General features: G+C 39.8%; 1 protein-coding gene across 3 annotated transcripts; it reads right to left on the bottom strand.

Moving 5' to 3' along the window:
- Positions 1-1021: 1021 nt before the first annotated feature.
- Positions 1022-16294, bottom strand: MCOLN3 (mucolipin TRP cation channel 3). Of its 3 annotated transcripts, none has more exons than XM_042785675.1 (14): positions 16189-16294; positions 14080-14309; positions 12112-12279; positions 11362-11515; positions 10796-10880; positions 10619-10715; positions 9915-10014; positions 7816-7928; positions 7586-7735; positions 5484-5585; positions 5250-5372; positions 4495-4701; positions 4006-4132; positions 1022-2315 (listed from the first exon to the last, which is right to left on the bottom strand). In XM_042785675.1, the coding sequence occupies exons 2-14, from the start codon at positions 14305-14307 to the stop codon at positions 2296-2298; spliced, it is 1674 nt and encodes a 557-aa protein (XP_042641609.1). In that variant the 5' UTR covers positions 14308-14309; positions 16189-16294; the 3' UTR covers positions 1022-2295. The 3 variants fall into 3 exon arrangements, with proteins under 3 accessions (XP_042641609.1, XP_032856792.2, XP_032856793.1); XM_033000901.2 differs by lacking the exon at positions 16189-16294 and adding an exon at positions 15721-15956; XM_033000902.2 differs by lacking the exons at positions 1022-2315; positions 4006-4132; positions 16189-16294 and adding an exon at positions 15721-15956 and having other exon boundaries at positions 4545-4701; positions 5453-5585.
- Between the last annotated feature and the right edge of the window lie 372 nt (positions 16295-16666).

Here is a 16666-nt window from a genome sequence, read left to right as displayed (position 1 = left end):
CCTATTAGAAATTGAAATAATATATATATATGATATATTTTCCTGTTTTGGGGTCACCCAGCATAACTTGTCATGCCTTACGCTATACCGCAGGCTTCTACTAACATGATTTCTCCCTGCTTCTATAAAACTTTGTGAGAATTTGGTATTTTAGAGCTCTGACAAATCTTGTTGAAATTTGTTGCCAATTTCATAAATTAACAGTGATGAAGCACATGCTCTGCCCCATTTCTAAATGAAATCAGACTACTACTTGCCTTGTAACTGTATTGGCAAACAAAGTATTCCTTAGCTGTTTATGAAATGCACCTGCACTTTGAGCAAATCATTAATCTTAGCTTTATCTTAACTCTGCATGAAAAAGACTTGCCAAGAAGTCAGCCTTCTGCATTTCAGTGATTATGTGTTTGCCATCCTTGTCAGAATTCCTTGCACAAACTGTTTTATACAACAGTGATACGCACATTATATATTGTGTGTTGGCAAAGATTGATAAGGAGTTTAATGTGTCAACTGAAAACACAGCCACTTAATATTTGCTTTTCGAGGCAAGATTTCCTTGAATCTCCTTGAAAAGCTTCAGAAGTCTTCAATCTTAGGTGACTGTTGGAAGACAAGGACCTCAATACAGGAACTTTCAGATACTGTGAATAATCTGTTGTGCCTACACCTTGCATTTGGTTTGCCTTTGATGAATTTGAACTTCATGTAATTTTTAGTGTAAGGTTTTAGCATTTTTAGTGTAAGGTTTAATACTTGCTTATTTGTTTCTATGGCAAACTCTGAAATGCTGTTAAACAGGATCAACTGGGAATGGGTTCACGCCAGGGTCTACAGGAACTATCTTGACTCCAGGAAACACAAGTTCACACAGTTTCAAGCCAGAAATTGCATACTGCTATTAAAAATAAAAAAAAAAAAAAAAAAAAAAAAACCAACAACAGAAAAACAAAAACCAAAAGCTCCTATATTAACCTGGCAACATATTTACTCTTAAAGTGAATACTAACACACCCAATCCTTACTGCAGCTGGAAGTGTTTATTGTAGCACATTTACAATGTGTAAACATTCAGACAGAACATGTTTAGTGTCCTCCACCTTCGAGCACAGCATTATACATTGTCACACACAGCTACAGGAATGTTGCTCACAAATGCAAGTTATCTAAAATATGTTTCCCTTTGGTCTTCTATTCTGCTCCCAGAGTGAATAGACTATAGAAAACAAGGCATCCATTAAATGGTATCACAATCAACAAAGTATATAAACTAAGCTGTCAAAACTGAACTTTTATAAAATCTAATGTTTCAGCCAGCCGCTGACAGTACCAGGTTATCAGGTTGGTAGGAAATACTCAGTTTCTAAAGTGTTGAGAGATATGACTCTCAGAGACATATCTTCTGTGTATTTAACTTAGTTTAGATTTCAGGTTTACAGACTCGTGCACCAGTTGAAGATTTAAAATAAAAAAATAGGTATTTTGAAAGTGCTTTTATCTGTCTTTTCCTTTAAAAACATAAGGTCAGCACACTGCAAAGCTGAAGACTGTAACTGATCCTACCCAACGCTGGATATAGGAGAACATCTACATTTCTCTACTCAACAAACCCCTCAAACTTCAGTTCTGGCCTGGCATGTTCCTGGACTCTCTGAGGAGAGACTGCTACTTACATCAAGTGGTACTTATCTTTATAGAAATATTTAGTTTATGCTCTCAGCCATATTTTAATGGCTTGTGCATCAATTCACTGTGATGTCTCCAGAAACAAATTACACCAAATTTCATAGTTTTAGTTTATTTTTACTGTGAGTGCAGATAAACAAAAAATGCTGAGGGCTCTAGAGCGAGCTTTCATTCATTCAGTGACGGGTCAGCCATAGCTAGATAATGCCTGCAGTACTGAGGGCTAGGTTGGTGTTCACAGTTGCAGTTGTCAAGCACTATTTCTATTTACAGTTGAAAGTTACTGCATTTCTAGTCTACTTGCACAATCTAGCCAAGTGTCTGAACACAGATGGCTTTTTTAATGCCCTTTGCTTTCTAGCACAATTTAACTGAGGAAAAAGATAGAACAAAGCCAATAAAAAAAACAAACCCACACATCCCCTGAACTAGTAGTGAGAATGCCTAATCAAAAAGACTAAGTTTATCATAAGCTTCTGCCACAGGCTTACACTGTTTTTTGAGAAAAGAAAATTCAGGCTTTAGGCATAAGATTTTCCACCAGCTCCACTGTCCAGTTCTTGCAATGTGTGTTGCTCTAAAGCCTCCATGATACACTCCCACAATCCATTAAAAATGTTCACTACAACCTGTACAGGAGAGGGGAAAAAGTTGTCAGGTGCATGGATCAAAATAATAGTTTCATTGTACAAGGAGCCTTAAAAATGCATCTGAACTATTTAATTACTAATTTGGCATACACTGATAAGAAACTGCTACAAATCACCATAAAACATGCTGAACATGAGAAAGAATTAAGAGAAGCCTTGTGTGAGACCATAGGACCATATGGAGGACCATATGACTATTTAAGGAGCTGAAGCCATAGAACTGATAACGCTGCATCATAAATACTTCTTTATTCTTACAGGTCATTTGTTTCAGAGTAAAACCAGAAGACTAATGGAAAAATATACAGTATTTACAGCCAACTGCAAAGTCAGCCCCTGGTCTAGCTTCTAGAGAAAGAAACACACCATTTCCAGATAAAAAAAAACAGTTTGTAACACTAACATGCATGGTATGAGGCACGCCTGTGGATCAAGACATTAGGGACCAGGATAAAATCTTTAAAGATTAGGTAATCTATTTAGGAAACACGGCTCCAAAATGAAGCACTCAAACACCTACAGCTCCATTTGAGCCCAGGGTGCTGCTGGCTGCCCAGTACTGCTGAAGAACAAGTTGCTTGAGAGTAACCAAGTTTTCCTTTTTGCATGCTCTTCTAGAGTCCTGATCCCCGCCTCACAGTCGGTGGGAAAAATATTACATCCCCACCCTGTCCTGCCTCACACTGTGTTACTTGTCTGGTGAAACTGAGAGGTGTGTGCAGAAAAGGAAATATTAACCTGTCCATGCCCTTTACCCAGGAGCGAGATGCCCTGCTCTTCTTTATCCCACACTTTCATCTCCAGTAAGTCAGAACAGCGGCTCTCCGCGCTGGACTGGCTCACTGCAGGCTCTGTTGTCTCCCTGCTCTGAAATACATCCCCATCTCCACCCCTCATAAGTATATTCTATCTGGCATATAACAATATAGCACACCAGAAAAGCCCAATAACAAGGAGCTGCAAGTGCCTTTGATCTTTTTAATCAAGCTGCAAATATTAAGGCTTCCCCCATCAAGGGACCCTTCCTCAAGCAAGACTCAGAGTTGCTGCCAGCCAGGTTAAATATAAACCACGTATCCTTCAATCAGTAATTCTGATAAAGCAAAACTTCAAATAACTGAAGCATTAAGCTCTCCATAGTGGAAGACAGGCAATGCTTTTCTAAGTGTTGTGATAGTATCTTAAACTGCATGCTGTCTTAAAATCTTGGCAAGCTGATTTTCACCCTGCTACCATTTAAGTTAAGACACCTTACAGCACGAGGTATCATTAAAAAGGTGAGTAAGAAGACACTGAATGTGTTCTGTAAGGCCTGCCTATTGCAGTGAGTACAGGAAATATTAATGCTTGCACATTATACATATGGGGTTCCCAAGTTACTGTATATAATATCTAAATTTCTGTACTATTTTTCCTATGTTAAGTAATGCTTAATGTAAAAGTTCCCTCACCTCTCCTAAGGAGTTTGTTTGCTGCAGACATTTCACTAAAGTGCTCCATTCTAGGGCATTAGAAATAGTTTGGGATTTTTTGGGTTGTTTGTTTTTTTTTTTTTTTCCCCTCCACCACCAAAAATTTAAGTAGTCTTCATAAACATTATACCAGGGACATTTTGTGGTGTATTGCTTTTGCATATACCTTAATTTATAATTTTAATATAGGTACATACCGTTACAACAGAAGAGAGATGCAGAACTCTCCTCCTCTAACCTGTACATGCCAGAGTTTGGTAAGTCTTTGCACTGTGATATAAATCTCTGAAGTTCTGTCTCTGGAAAGCCATCCTGCTGGTAGTGCTAAAAATTGATGTTTAGTTAAACCTTCAACAAGGATAAAACACAATAACCCAAATCCTCCCCAGACCAATTTTCAGCCATTGCTCAAGTCTAAAATTATAAGATTCACAAACCAAAATATTAAATTACTGTTTTTTTAGTAGCTATTTAGCTTCCATTGAAGCAGGAAACCAGATAGGCTTGTAAGAAAAGTGAGGCAGGAAAGGATCAAAAACCTCTAGTCATCCCTCTCTACACTCTCAAAAGTAGCCATTATGTTTATTCTTTAAATTGGCATGCACTGCAAGTCAAAATACTGAGGGAGATGAGAGTCTTGATAGCACCAATCTTGCATTTTTATTCCAAATGAAGTCTATGCTTACCTTGACAGTTTCATACGTATCTGTAATGAGTGCAATGAAGAGACTCAGCACCATATAGATGAACAGACTGATGAAGGAGTAGAGGTAGATCCTACTGAATAACCAAACCAAGTAACTTTTCTGCTGCATTTTTGCAAAGGTGGCAAACATGTCATCTCCATTGATCAATGAAAAAAGGCATTCGGAAACCATGTTCAGAGAGCGAAACTAGAGAGGAGGGAAGAAGACAAGGACATCCATCGCCACTTCATTTGGATCCAAAGACTATACATAAAACGAGGAAGATACACAGCTGATGACTGGCTCCCTCAGATCTCTTTGTACGCCCAGGGTATGACAAGGTACAAACAGTAAAACATTTGAGGAATGAGCAAAGTTTGCCACCTCCTGTACACATACACATTCAATTCAGATAAGCCAATTTCACTTTTAAGAGGAATAAGGATAAAGTCTCCAAAGCTTTAGTCTGACACCAGTGTTCTGCAAGATGAAAATAATTTCTCAGAATACCAGCATGTGATTGGGAGTCACAGCAACTTCTACTTCTGACTCAGAGCTTTCATAACTTGAGGAAAGTCTGATTGAGTCATGGAAGTCAGACTCCTCTAATAGAGTGGCATCATGTTGAAGATGCACTATTTTTATATTAAGAGAGGCCTTGACGTGGAAACTTAGAATACAAGAGTAGTAATCTCTCATTTGTTTGGAATCCATTCTGTTATTCAAGTTGTCTTTTTTCATGTTCAGTATATTACCTTCACATGGTATGGCCCCAGCACAATCCATCCACAGAAACAATAGCCCAAGTAGATCATAGCAGCACAGCAGCAGAACCTCATTACGCTGGGTAATGCTGCTCGCAGCGTTAGGATGAGAAGCTGCACAAATCAATGCAAACAGTTAGAATTTGACCAGGCATTTCTTCCAGTCCTCTTATAGCAACAAACAGAATAAATACCAACAGCACGAAGATCCCGGGAGATCCTTACATTATACTTCTGAAAGAAACCTAGGTAGCGAATGACTCCAAGCCACACAAGCATAGTGGATGTTCCTAGGAGTATGCTACAGACATCATAGCTTGTCAGACTCTAAAAAAAAAGAAGAAAAAAAAAAAAAAAAAGAAAGAAAAAAAAATCAGGTATAATAACAACTGACAGGTTCTAAATTGCGTCTCTGGTTACTACAAAGATCTGTTAAGAAACATTGTTTTCCTTGGCAATCCCTCCCATTAAAATTTAGTTTGGGGCAATACACATTAGAGAGCAGAGGTCCCACCAAGAAGCAAGGGCACTTTCAAGTGTAACTCATTTCACATGCCTTTACATATGGCTGTTTATAAAGTAGATTCTGACAAGACAAGCTTCATTTGCAAGGCCAAGTGTGCAGCTGCACTGCAGGTACAGAGACACCCCCTCTGTACCTGGCTCACTAAGACCTGCAAAGTGGCACTGCAAACATTCTTATGCTGCTTCCAGACCTGCAACAAATGCTTCTGGGATCTGCATTGACAGATTCCCCAGAGCAGCTTGGGAATCTCCCCACTGCATCCCAATGGACAGGGTAGGTGTGGCTTTAGAACCACAGAGCAAAGAAGGTTCTTCAAGTACACAGGCAAAGCAGTTTTTAAAAAACAGCATGACTTGTCATCAGAGCTCGGATAAATACTAAGGAGGATCTTGTTAGGTAGCCAGGAACTGTGAGGTGTAGAAAGTTATCAAGGAGAAGACTAATTAGCTTCTAATTAATTCTAACTGGAACTTCATTTATATTTTATTGGCACTTCACTGTTTCTTTCCACCTATACATACTGGCCTCCTTTCTTCAGAGTCAGCATATACCCTGTTCCCTGAACTGAAGCTCTACTCTGAAATGGATTGTGATAGCTTCCTTGAATGATAAGTTTTCACTATTTTCTGTTTTCATTCCTCTATGAGTTGGCTAGTTGGCTAATCTTTTATATTAGCATAATTCATTTACAGCTTGACAAAAACCAAATTTAGGCTGCTTTAATGTGAACTTGTTATTCAGCCACTAACTTTCATACAGTGACATGGAACAAGATCTTGTTATTATGGTCCACAAGACTTGCAAAATGAAGTGAAATGAAGAGAGTTTTAGTAAAATATTCTCTTAGAAATGTATATAAGTAGATGTACGTATATATATATATACACACACAAACATATATATAAAAGATACGGGAATACCAAATGCAAGATCTTACTCCAATCTTGTTGTCGTCTTTTCTTCTCCCAGAGCAGGATAACTATTATCTTAGCCACCTTCCTTATAGCTTCTTTCTACTCCTAAGAACTGAGTTTATAGTTCCTAAGGTAATACAGGGCAATTTGTACAGAGCATTTATGACAGTCAAGCTTTCACCAGATGGATTTCAGACCCATCCTTTCATCACTACTGTCCAAAGTCTGTTGTGTGGCAATGTCACACTTCAAAGTTTGCTACAGATTTGGCGAACAATATTATCTGAATATTCGAGTGCTTCAGAATAGCAAATTGTAGTAATTTTTCTTCCCTAATTCTGGCTGCACACAATATGTTTTAACAAGATTTTTTTTTCTATATCAAGTTTATTTTAGAAATTGAAGGCCTAGAACCTGGTTGTGGCTGACTGTTATGTACATACTGGAAACCAGAAGCTGGGAAAGCAGCAAAGTGATGTTTAAGGAGAGTGTCTCTGCTAGATAAACACTTGTTAAACAGGGAACAGAAAGTTAAGTGCTAAATTTAAAAAAAACAAAAATCCATCAAATAAGCAAATATATGTGGTCCTAAATGGCTAAGTGAGGAAGTCACAATCTTAAACTTTCAGAGATGAAGCTCATTTTATTCCTTGGAACCAAAGAGGAGCAAAGATAATTAGAACTATAATATCAAGTGATATTTGTAGTTTTTAAATCTCGCAACTGAAAATAACACATCTTAGTTATAATTCCAGAGAAGGTGGAGCTTTAAAATTTCATGCTACTCAGAATCAAGTATAGCCTGCCTAAAGTCCTCTGAGAGATTTAAACCTAGCTGGGATAGAAACAATCAGTTTTGCTTCCACCTGACAGTGTAAAAAGCTTACTTTGGCTTGTATCTCCATCTTTAGAGTTGATCCAACAATAGTTAAGACATCGCTAACCATAATAAGGATGTACCATCCGTTGACAAATTCCATTTGATCACTGAAAGATACTTCTTTCTTATAATAATATAGGTAAAATCTTACAAATTCCTAGGGAAAAAGAGGAAAGAAAAACATTAATCAAACTTACACAAGAGATGAAGACTTTCCAAGGAAAGAGTTATACGCACCCTTTGGAGCCGAATTCCTTTAACCACTGATCGTGTGCAGAGGATCAATGAGGCCAGACAAGTCAATATAACAAAAGCATCAAAGATCATCATGTAATGAGTGTTTTTCTGTACTGAAAGAACAAAACCATACATGTTTATAATCAGATGCGTTTCATCTTGTTGACCCTCTTGATTATTGAAATAAGAATCAAGTTTTGATGTCAACTATGTTTATACAATTGAATTGAGAAAAATCTTAGCATTTTTCCCACGGAAGTTTATCTGACATAGTTTCATGAGAGACACAAGTGCATCTTCACTACAGATACCACTTCAGTTATTTTAGGCAGGTTGATATCACATCAAAAATATACCAGAGCATAAGCGCTTCTTACAGCCCTGCACAATCAGAGGTGGGAGCCATTTTATAAACACTGGAATGACCCTTAGAGTGACAGAACTTGTCAAAAAAAAAAAAAAAGAAAAAGAAGAAAAAAAAAAAGAAAATCCAGGAACTTTACAGTATGTATCTTCTCTTCCAGACAAGTATTTGACTATCAGATGGGTTTTCTGTCTTACAGCAGTGCAGATAATTTGCACTGCTGCTCAGCTAGCCAAGACCAACATTGAACTAGACATGAGTTCTCCATCTCTTATGTTACTAAAATTCACATTCTTGAACAACTAAGGTCAAATCTACACCAAATCTACCACTAGACCTCTTTTTGGTTTTTATACTTATCATACAGCTCAAACTAGATGAGACAACAGTATAAGGATTAGATTTTGAATGCTAAAAGACTGATTGTTTGAGAAAAAAATTGAAACAAATTAATGTTAAATTTGAAAGATGCAGCAGTTCTCCAAAATGGGATACTGACGTTCTAGTTGACCTCACAAACTGCACTACTCAGAAAAAGCCCACCTACTTCTTGTTTATACCAAAGTCACTAACACATGTACTGTTACCATTTAAGTTGATTTTGCAGAGTAGTCCAGAACAGCAACAACTTGTTACTGTCCAATTACAATCATTACATTTGTATTTTTCCTTGGCTTTCAGAAAATAACACAGGGTACTCCAGGAGATGACTTTGAAAACTGTTATACAGGCAATCTACATAGATATCAAATGTGGATTATTACAGAAGCCTGTTACCAAAACCTTGTACTGCTGCACTAGCAATCTGACAAAGGTAGCATGCCATCTAGTGTGAGTTTATAACATGGCAGCTAGCAAAGCTAGTTGATAAGGAGTGTTTAATGGAATATGTGTTTGTGTAAGTGGTGTGTTTTGTACTCCGCAATGCATTTTATTAAATTTCCTCAAATTAATTCAGATCTGGATCTTTAAAAAAACAACTTATATTTTTTCACTACCAGCTCTTCCTTTCCTAACATAGGCATAGCAAAGAGGAAAGTGGCAAAGTAGAAAAATAGACCTGATTCATCCTATTGCTTGTTTCAGAAAAAAAAAAAATCGAAGTGGCATTTAGAGTCCTGGAAAGCTTCTGACTTTCAAAGAGATTTTTTTGCTGAACAAAAAAGATCTCAGACAATGTTTTGACCAGACACAATAGATGCCAACAAAGGGTGCTCTTGTGAGTAACTATTCAAGGTAGATTATTTAACCATACTGTGCATCTTAGTCACACCTGAATACACACCAAACCACATTTAAGCAGCAATAAGAAGTGTTTCCAGCCATTCCACTCCAGCAAGCCTTAGCACCAGTGCTTCCTTATCTTTCCTGGTGCTAAGTCCTGAAATAAGACTGAATCAGTTTCAACTTTCCACCACTATCATGTGTCCTTGTGTTGCTTGGTGCTGGACAAACAGTTCACAGCCCTACCTTAAGCAATGAGCAGCTTAAATTCAGTAGCCAAAGCTAGAAGGATCTACAGTGAGGTGTGGAAAAATTTTGGTTTGACAGTATCAATGGTGCAAGCTTTGAGAACTGCTAAGGAGAGTAATGGTGTGGCTGGGTTCCCAGGATTTCAGATCAGAGGTTGAAGAACAATTCCTTAGAAAATCAGGATGTAGGAAAAGGTTAACAGACTTTGTGCTAGTGTGGCAAAAGTTTAGCGTGAAAATTTGAAGGCATTTATGTCACTTACTTGATCCAGAAACATGCCAGTCTTTACATTCCCTGATCGCTATGTCGTTGTCTAGACTTATTTTAATTCTTCCACTATGTGCTTTATTATCAAACACTATCTGTATTAACAAACAACAACAAAAAAAATGCATGTCTTTTTAAAGTTAAACTATTACATATGTAGCACACTGTATTGCTAAGCTTTCATAATGATTCAGAATAATTCTCCTAGAGGGGAAGTTACAAAACCTGTTTAAGCTTAAGATAATTCCAGTTTCTTCAAACAAATGCTGACAAAGTAAAAGACAAATCTGGTGAACCATATGTTTGCCACAGACTGCTTGATCAACTAGATACCAGGTGAAATTCTTTTAAACTACAGCCTCATTTGATCTGAAAACAACCTTTCCTAGAAGCATCCCTCTAAAGAGAAGAGGTTTATGCTTTTGTTATACTTCAGGGGTGTTAGAGCACGGAAGGCTGTAAGCCAAGCAAGTGCTTCAGGACCACATCACAAGCACTCAAAGCTTAACCTTCCACAGTCACAACTGGTGGCTACTTACAGGGTACACTAAGCCATGACAGAACAATCCAGACACCACTGGGGACCAGTCAATGATGCCCAATACTCTTCAGAAAACATCGGCACTGACTGTGCATGATAAACCAGCAAGAACGATTTCTTGTTTTGAACAGAAAGACACGTGGCAGGCTTCCACGTACCGTCAGAGTGAAATCATAACAGTCAGGGAGCTCATGGTGACGAACGGTCTGGAGGTTGATTGCCTTCAGATTGAACATGAGCTGCACCGTCACCAGTCTGCAATAGAGCCTTGTATTAGCTTTTCACAGGGAAAATGCATGAATACCCCAACACGGGAGGTGCTGATTCCTCCTCACCTGTGGAAATCCAGAGTGAAATTCAAATTGTGCTTTCCCAATGTTGTGTTGTATAACGGCATCATTGGCTCAATGTACAAGCAGTCTGCAATGGATAAGTATTCACAACAGTAACTTGTGGGTTATCATGCTCTTTAACTGTAATCTGCCTTTCCCACTCCCGAGGCTGGAAAGAGCTGTTGACTACACCCAGCGAGATAGCACGCTTAAGTGAGGAGTCATTTGGGAAGTTAGCTGACAAACAGATTGGCTTCCCTGATCCAGTCAAGCTATTCATCATGAATTCATAAGGAAGGCTCCTGAAATCAGCCCAAAACACTTGTATTAAATGGTCATCAGTGCTAACAGCTCATCACTTGTTTGTGGCAGTAGATACAAAGGACTGTTACCTTGGAGGTGAAGGCTAGAGGCTAGTTACACAGTAGTTTTCTTGCCAGTTTTGGCTGGTAGGAAGTTCAATATAGAACATTTGACAGGACTATACAGTACTGGATGTTTATAAGAATTCATCATAAACATAGGGTCCCTCCTCCCAAAGAACTGATACAATAGATTAGGTTCATCACCAGTCACAATCTCTGGGTCTATATCAAAGGTGTCATTTCCAGGACAGATGGTTCCTCGCTTGTAGAACTGCTGACACATGGCCAGAGCTGTCTCTTCTGCTCCCTTCTTCTCATAAGCATGGTTTCCAACAGAAATGTTGGGTAGCTGTAAGTACTAAAGTTCAGAACAAACAGACAAACCAACTTAGATGGCACCAAAACTGTGTCAGAGAAACAAACAAACAAATAATAAAAAAAAAAAAAAAAAAAACAAACAAAAACAAACAAACAAAAACAAACAAAAAAACCCCCAAACAACAGAAGCATTTGGATCTGTGCCACAACATTGTTTTTATTTAAAAGGTCACCTAAAGAACTCAGAAACCTACACCACACTACAGCTGAGTCCTCAAATACTTGAAGGTATTTGACAAAAACAGTAAGTGCAGGATTTGGATCTAAATACCTTTTTGCTTATTATTTTGTTATCTTTCCAGTCCTTACTAGAAATCCTAATTTGTTATTTGCAAAGCACTCTGGCTCGAATCCAAGGTCTGCACTTAGTGCAGAATTCATATAATGATTACCTGTAAGAATGTCACCGCAAGTACAATGCTCTGGCAACAACAGAAAACCTGAACGAGTCAACATTCTAGACTTAAGCAACTGGCACAGAACTTCAATTTCAGATACCACCATGGGAAGTGGAAGAAGAAAAAGTATCCTGGTGAAGAGCATATGTATTGTATACATTGTAGCGACAATCCTTACCTGGTTTATTGCAAAGAAAATCTGGTCATAGACATCTGTTTGTGTGTACACAGCATAAGTATCATCCATTCTGTCCATGTATCCTTTCAAGAAGAGATGTTTGAATGCAACAGTGTTCTCTTCTTTGAAGGCAACCACCATTTGATTGCTCAATCCAAAAACCACCAGCTAAAAAAGACAATTATATTTCCTGTTCAAAGTTGGCTTCTGGATTAACATATGAATCCTGTCCTACAAACATACACTCTTTCATCACACTGGTAGACACAGCACTTACATGTAGGCTACTCCATTTCACAGCTGGTTAAAAGAAAGTTTGACTTTAGAAAGCAATGGGTTTCAAGAATGTTCCTTTAATGTGTTTACTAGCATCTTGGCCAAGGGCTCGCATTTTTACAAAGAAAAGGATACCATCTCAAATTCAAGCTACCCATATACTGTTACACGTGCTTTGTTAGTTCAGCCTGACATTAATATGACTTACCTTGGGGAATATCAATGTACCTCAGCCAAAAAGGCAGGACAGAACTTAACCAGACCACACTTTGGAGCTTTTACTCCAGTGCAGAAAAGGCAAATTGAGGACAACCCAGAAAAACAAACAACCCTCCCTCAGGTTTGGGTAAAAGGTGCTTTGAGAAGAACTGATCAAAACTGTGCTTGTAACAGGGTAACCTCTGAAGCTGTTAAAAAGTATATTGCAATTGTTTATGAAAAGTTAGCATAAACCCCGGCTAGCTACTTTCCAGGCTGGAAAAAGGTTTCTAGAAGAATGTGATGTATTGTTTGTGGGAGCTTGCAATTCTCTTTACTGACTATTGTTTCAAGTCTAGTGTCAGAAGTATCGTGACGAAACTCATCAGAGATAAGTCTGAATCAGTAGCCTACAGATTAGTTTTATGGTCATGATGCAAACTGGACATTTAGGTTTTGATAAGGAAAACTCAGTTACAGAGATACTAAAATGCTCTGTGGCCAAGCTCAGTGTGCTATGCACACAGGAATACATCAGCAAATCAACAGTGCTAAGATTGAATTACCTACTGTCAGATATTCTCTGAAAAGGCTAAATCAGCACTAGTTTCTTTATTTAGGTTCTTCCACCATCGAATTTTAATTGCAAAATGGAACAGATGACAGAGGATGATGATACACTTCAGACTAAAGTAGTAAGGGATACAAATGTACTGCCAGATGTATAGCAAAATAATTATTATTCCTGCAGTTTATCCCATAGTTCATGCAAACGTGGAAAACATTCTTCTCCATACTTGTACTGTCATATCACTGACACCACCATAAATGTAAATCACATACGGGTAACTCCGAAGGATCATCATCTGAGGTGTTAGAAAGATTTTATGAAAGAACTTTTTCTTCCTTAACCACACAACTTTGAGACAAACAGTTGCATTTTAGGCAGCAGATAAATGTGTTATACGAAACATATAGTACAAGGCTGGGTGACAGGAAGAGTGGGTCAAAGTTTCTGTTTTTTTCAATATGAGTCTTTGTATACCATACACAAGGCATAAGGAAATGTCATGAAAAAGCTACCAATTTCAGTTCTTATCACTGTGATATTGAAACACAGTTGACTATTCCTTCCCTCGAACACAATCACACTCAGAGTGAAGAAAGTATTGGGGGGAACAGATGTGCAGGGATGCCATTCTTTTTTGGGGAAAAAAAAAAAAAAGGAAACAAAAAAAAGTACAGTAAAAAGTAAAGTAGAGCCCAGAAACACTGTTCCTTTCATCTCCGCTCTTAGGAAAGATACCTTTCAGTCAACAGTTTTAGGAGAAAATTACGCCATCTGAGATCTAAACTACATATATTCAACGAAAATAGTTTTGCAGTCTATCCTCTCCCTGTCTCTGCACCACACAAAGAATAGCATTTGTCGCCTGCATTCCTTATTTGAATTCCCATGGGCTAAGAAATGTCCTTGCTTCCATAGTTACTCACCTGAATAGTGACCATTGCTATTTTGAGTAGCTGAATCCCAAGTTTCCAAGGTTTCCTGCCCCGGGCCCAGAATTTCTCACATGGATTCATGAAGAAGAATTTTAACTTCCTTCTAAGCTGGTCCTCCAAAAGCCCCTCCTGTGATACTGACAGGTGTCGTTTGTAGCTGCAAAGATTTTCATCATCATGAGCACTGCAGCTGCTCACAGCCACATCAGGATTTTCCATTTCTGAAATGAAAAGAAGTCCATGTCAGCTGGAAAACATGCAAGCATGAATACAGTAGCATCAGATCAGTCTGCACAGACAACCTGGACTCCAGAGATGTTTATCTTTTGTGAAAAGCACTTGCATATAACACTGAATTTAAGACCTTCCTCGTAATATTGCACATATTCTGCAGAAGCCAAAGAAAAGTTTGAGCAAGCTCTTAAATTTGCAGATAGGCTGTCAGGACATTATTTAATAGTGGGATTTCTGTCCCTTTTGGAATTGTGGAGTCACTTGCTGAAAACTTCTTCCTCTCTCACTTGCCAACAACATCATATATGCCAGATATACTGACTCATTTCCTCTGTTCAGAAGAGTACCAAAAGCCTTTCATGAGTGTTCACCCTTCTGGAAAACTTACCTACTTCTGTAGCTAGTATTTTCCCCTGCTGTCAGCCTGCTGTCCAGTCCTTTAAAGAAATGGAATTTTCAGGACAGACAGCATTCTTCTTAGACGTTAGTATTAGTGTCGTTTGCTCTTGGAAATGTTGACCCAGCATGCTAAATTGCAATTCAGGTAAATTACCCGAGCGCATTAAGTTGTCATTTAGCAAGATTATATCCATTTCTTCAGCCATAAAAGACTGAATGCAAACCAGTGGTGTGCATGAACCAGACAAAAAGATCAAAAGGTAATTGTACTCAAGCATCATGATTAGCCAAAGGTGCTCACATTTTAAACAAGTATGAAGGGAAAAACTAGAAGAGAATCTTATAAACAGTCTGAGATGTTACTCTCTACAGTATTCCACATGTTTAGATGTTAATCTGTTGTTAACTTCACACCCAAACATTTTATAAATGCTTTATAAACTACTTCTTAAGAGGTAGCCAGGAATATTTATTTCAGGTAAAAGATTGTTGACATTAAGAACAGGAGACAGCCCAGGTTGTGAATAAATTTAAAGATGTGCCATATTAGACAAATTATTTTTAATTTGCATAAGAAGTTTCTTATATAACTCAAAAAAAAAATCACCAATATTAATTTTAAAAAATGCATAGATCGCATCCACTCTCCTCAAGCAGCCATTGCACACACCAGAGCACAAGTTTGTTTTCAGATACGGTTCCAGACCTTCAATTTCCCCATACCTCAGCGAGGGCAAGACAAGTTTTGAATCAGCCATTTAACACTGAGAATAGGCTCATAAGTAGGCTTTAAAAAAAAAAAAAATCTGCTCCTGTTTTATCAGGTCTCCACTGTCTTTTGGGATAGAGTACTCCAGTCTTCACTCATCTTTCTTACAGCTGATCAATCATTTCTACATTAAGCCCCACTCTGATACTGCAATATTCCTGTCAATGCACATGCTTGATTAAAATAATAATAACAATAATAGTAATAATAATAAATAAATACTTCCTGACCTCACGGTATCGGCTTGAGTTGATGCTCCAGACAAGTCCACGGGAGCTGATCTCGCTCGGGCCCGCGCAGCGGCAGCGTAGGCAGCGTGGGCCGTGGAGCCGCGGGGGGAGTGGGCGGGCAGCCCCCAGCGCGGCGACCACCCCACGGCCCACGGCGCGACCGGCGACAGGCGGCTGCCGGACACGCTCACAGCCGCTCACGCCTCGCGCAGCCTCTCAGGTCGCGCGGGGGCCGCCGCCGGCCTCGCCGGCCTCCCCTGCCTTCCTCCCCGCCCCTCCCTCCCCTCCCCTCCCCGCCGCGGGGCACCGCCGATCCCCCGGGGCCGCCGGTGCGGGCGGAGCGCGGCAGCCCCCGGCCCCTCCCGGGCCCGCCTGGGCGCTGATGCACCGCGGCATCCCAAAGCCAAAAGCTGGGGGCGTGTTCCCCGTCCCCGCTTCGTGTTTTTTAAAGAAAAGGCTTCAGCGTACCTGCCCGCCGGGTCACGTCCTTGCCGCGAAGGTCCCGCTGCTCCCTCGCCTCCTGCGGGGCCGGGGGCTGCTGGCGCGGCCGTGGGAGCGCGGGGCTCGGAGCCCACCGCCGGCCCCCTGCTCCGCTCCCGCGGCTCCGCGGGGGACAGGGCCGGGCCCCCCCGCACGCCTGCCCCAGCCTCGGGGGCTGCGGTGGGCTGGGGACACGGGCACACGCCGCGCCTGTCACCTTCTGCTGCACATCTCCCTCCTGCCGCGCGTGACTGACGGCTCTCTCTGCTGCATGTACTTTCTATTGGATGGTAATGCCGTCTCCAGATTTACTAACTTGAGCTTCTGCATCAGCAGAAAAAACCGTAACGCTTATGTTAGAATTAGCTGTGTCTCATCTGTAATAAAAAAACAAACCAAACCAAACAAACCCACAACCAACAAAACTCAAAACCTTTCTGGTCACAGAACGGTAGGGCAGCCAGCA

The sequence above is a fragment of the Tyto alba genome, unplaced genomic scaffold (assembly GCF_018691265.1).
Source record: "Tyto alba isolate M040663 unplaced genomic scaffold, T.alba_DEE_v4.0 Super-Scaffold_1000006, whole genome shotgun sequence".
Classification (NCBI taxonomy): domain Eukaryota; kingdom Metazoa; phylum Chordata; class Aves; order Strigiformes; family Tytonidae; genus Tyto; species Tyto alba.
Note: the sequence above shows the minus strand (reverse complement) of the source record. Positions and strands in the feature narration are given on the sequence as shown.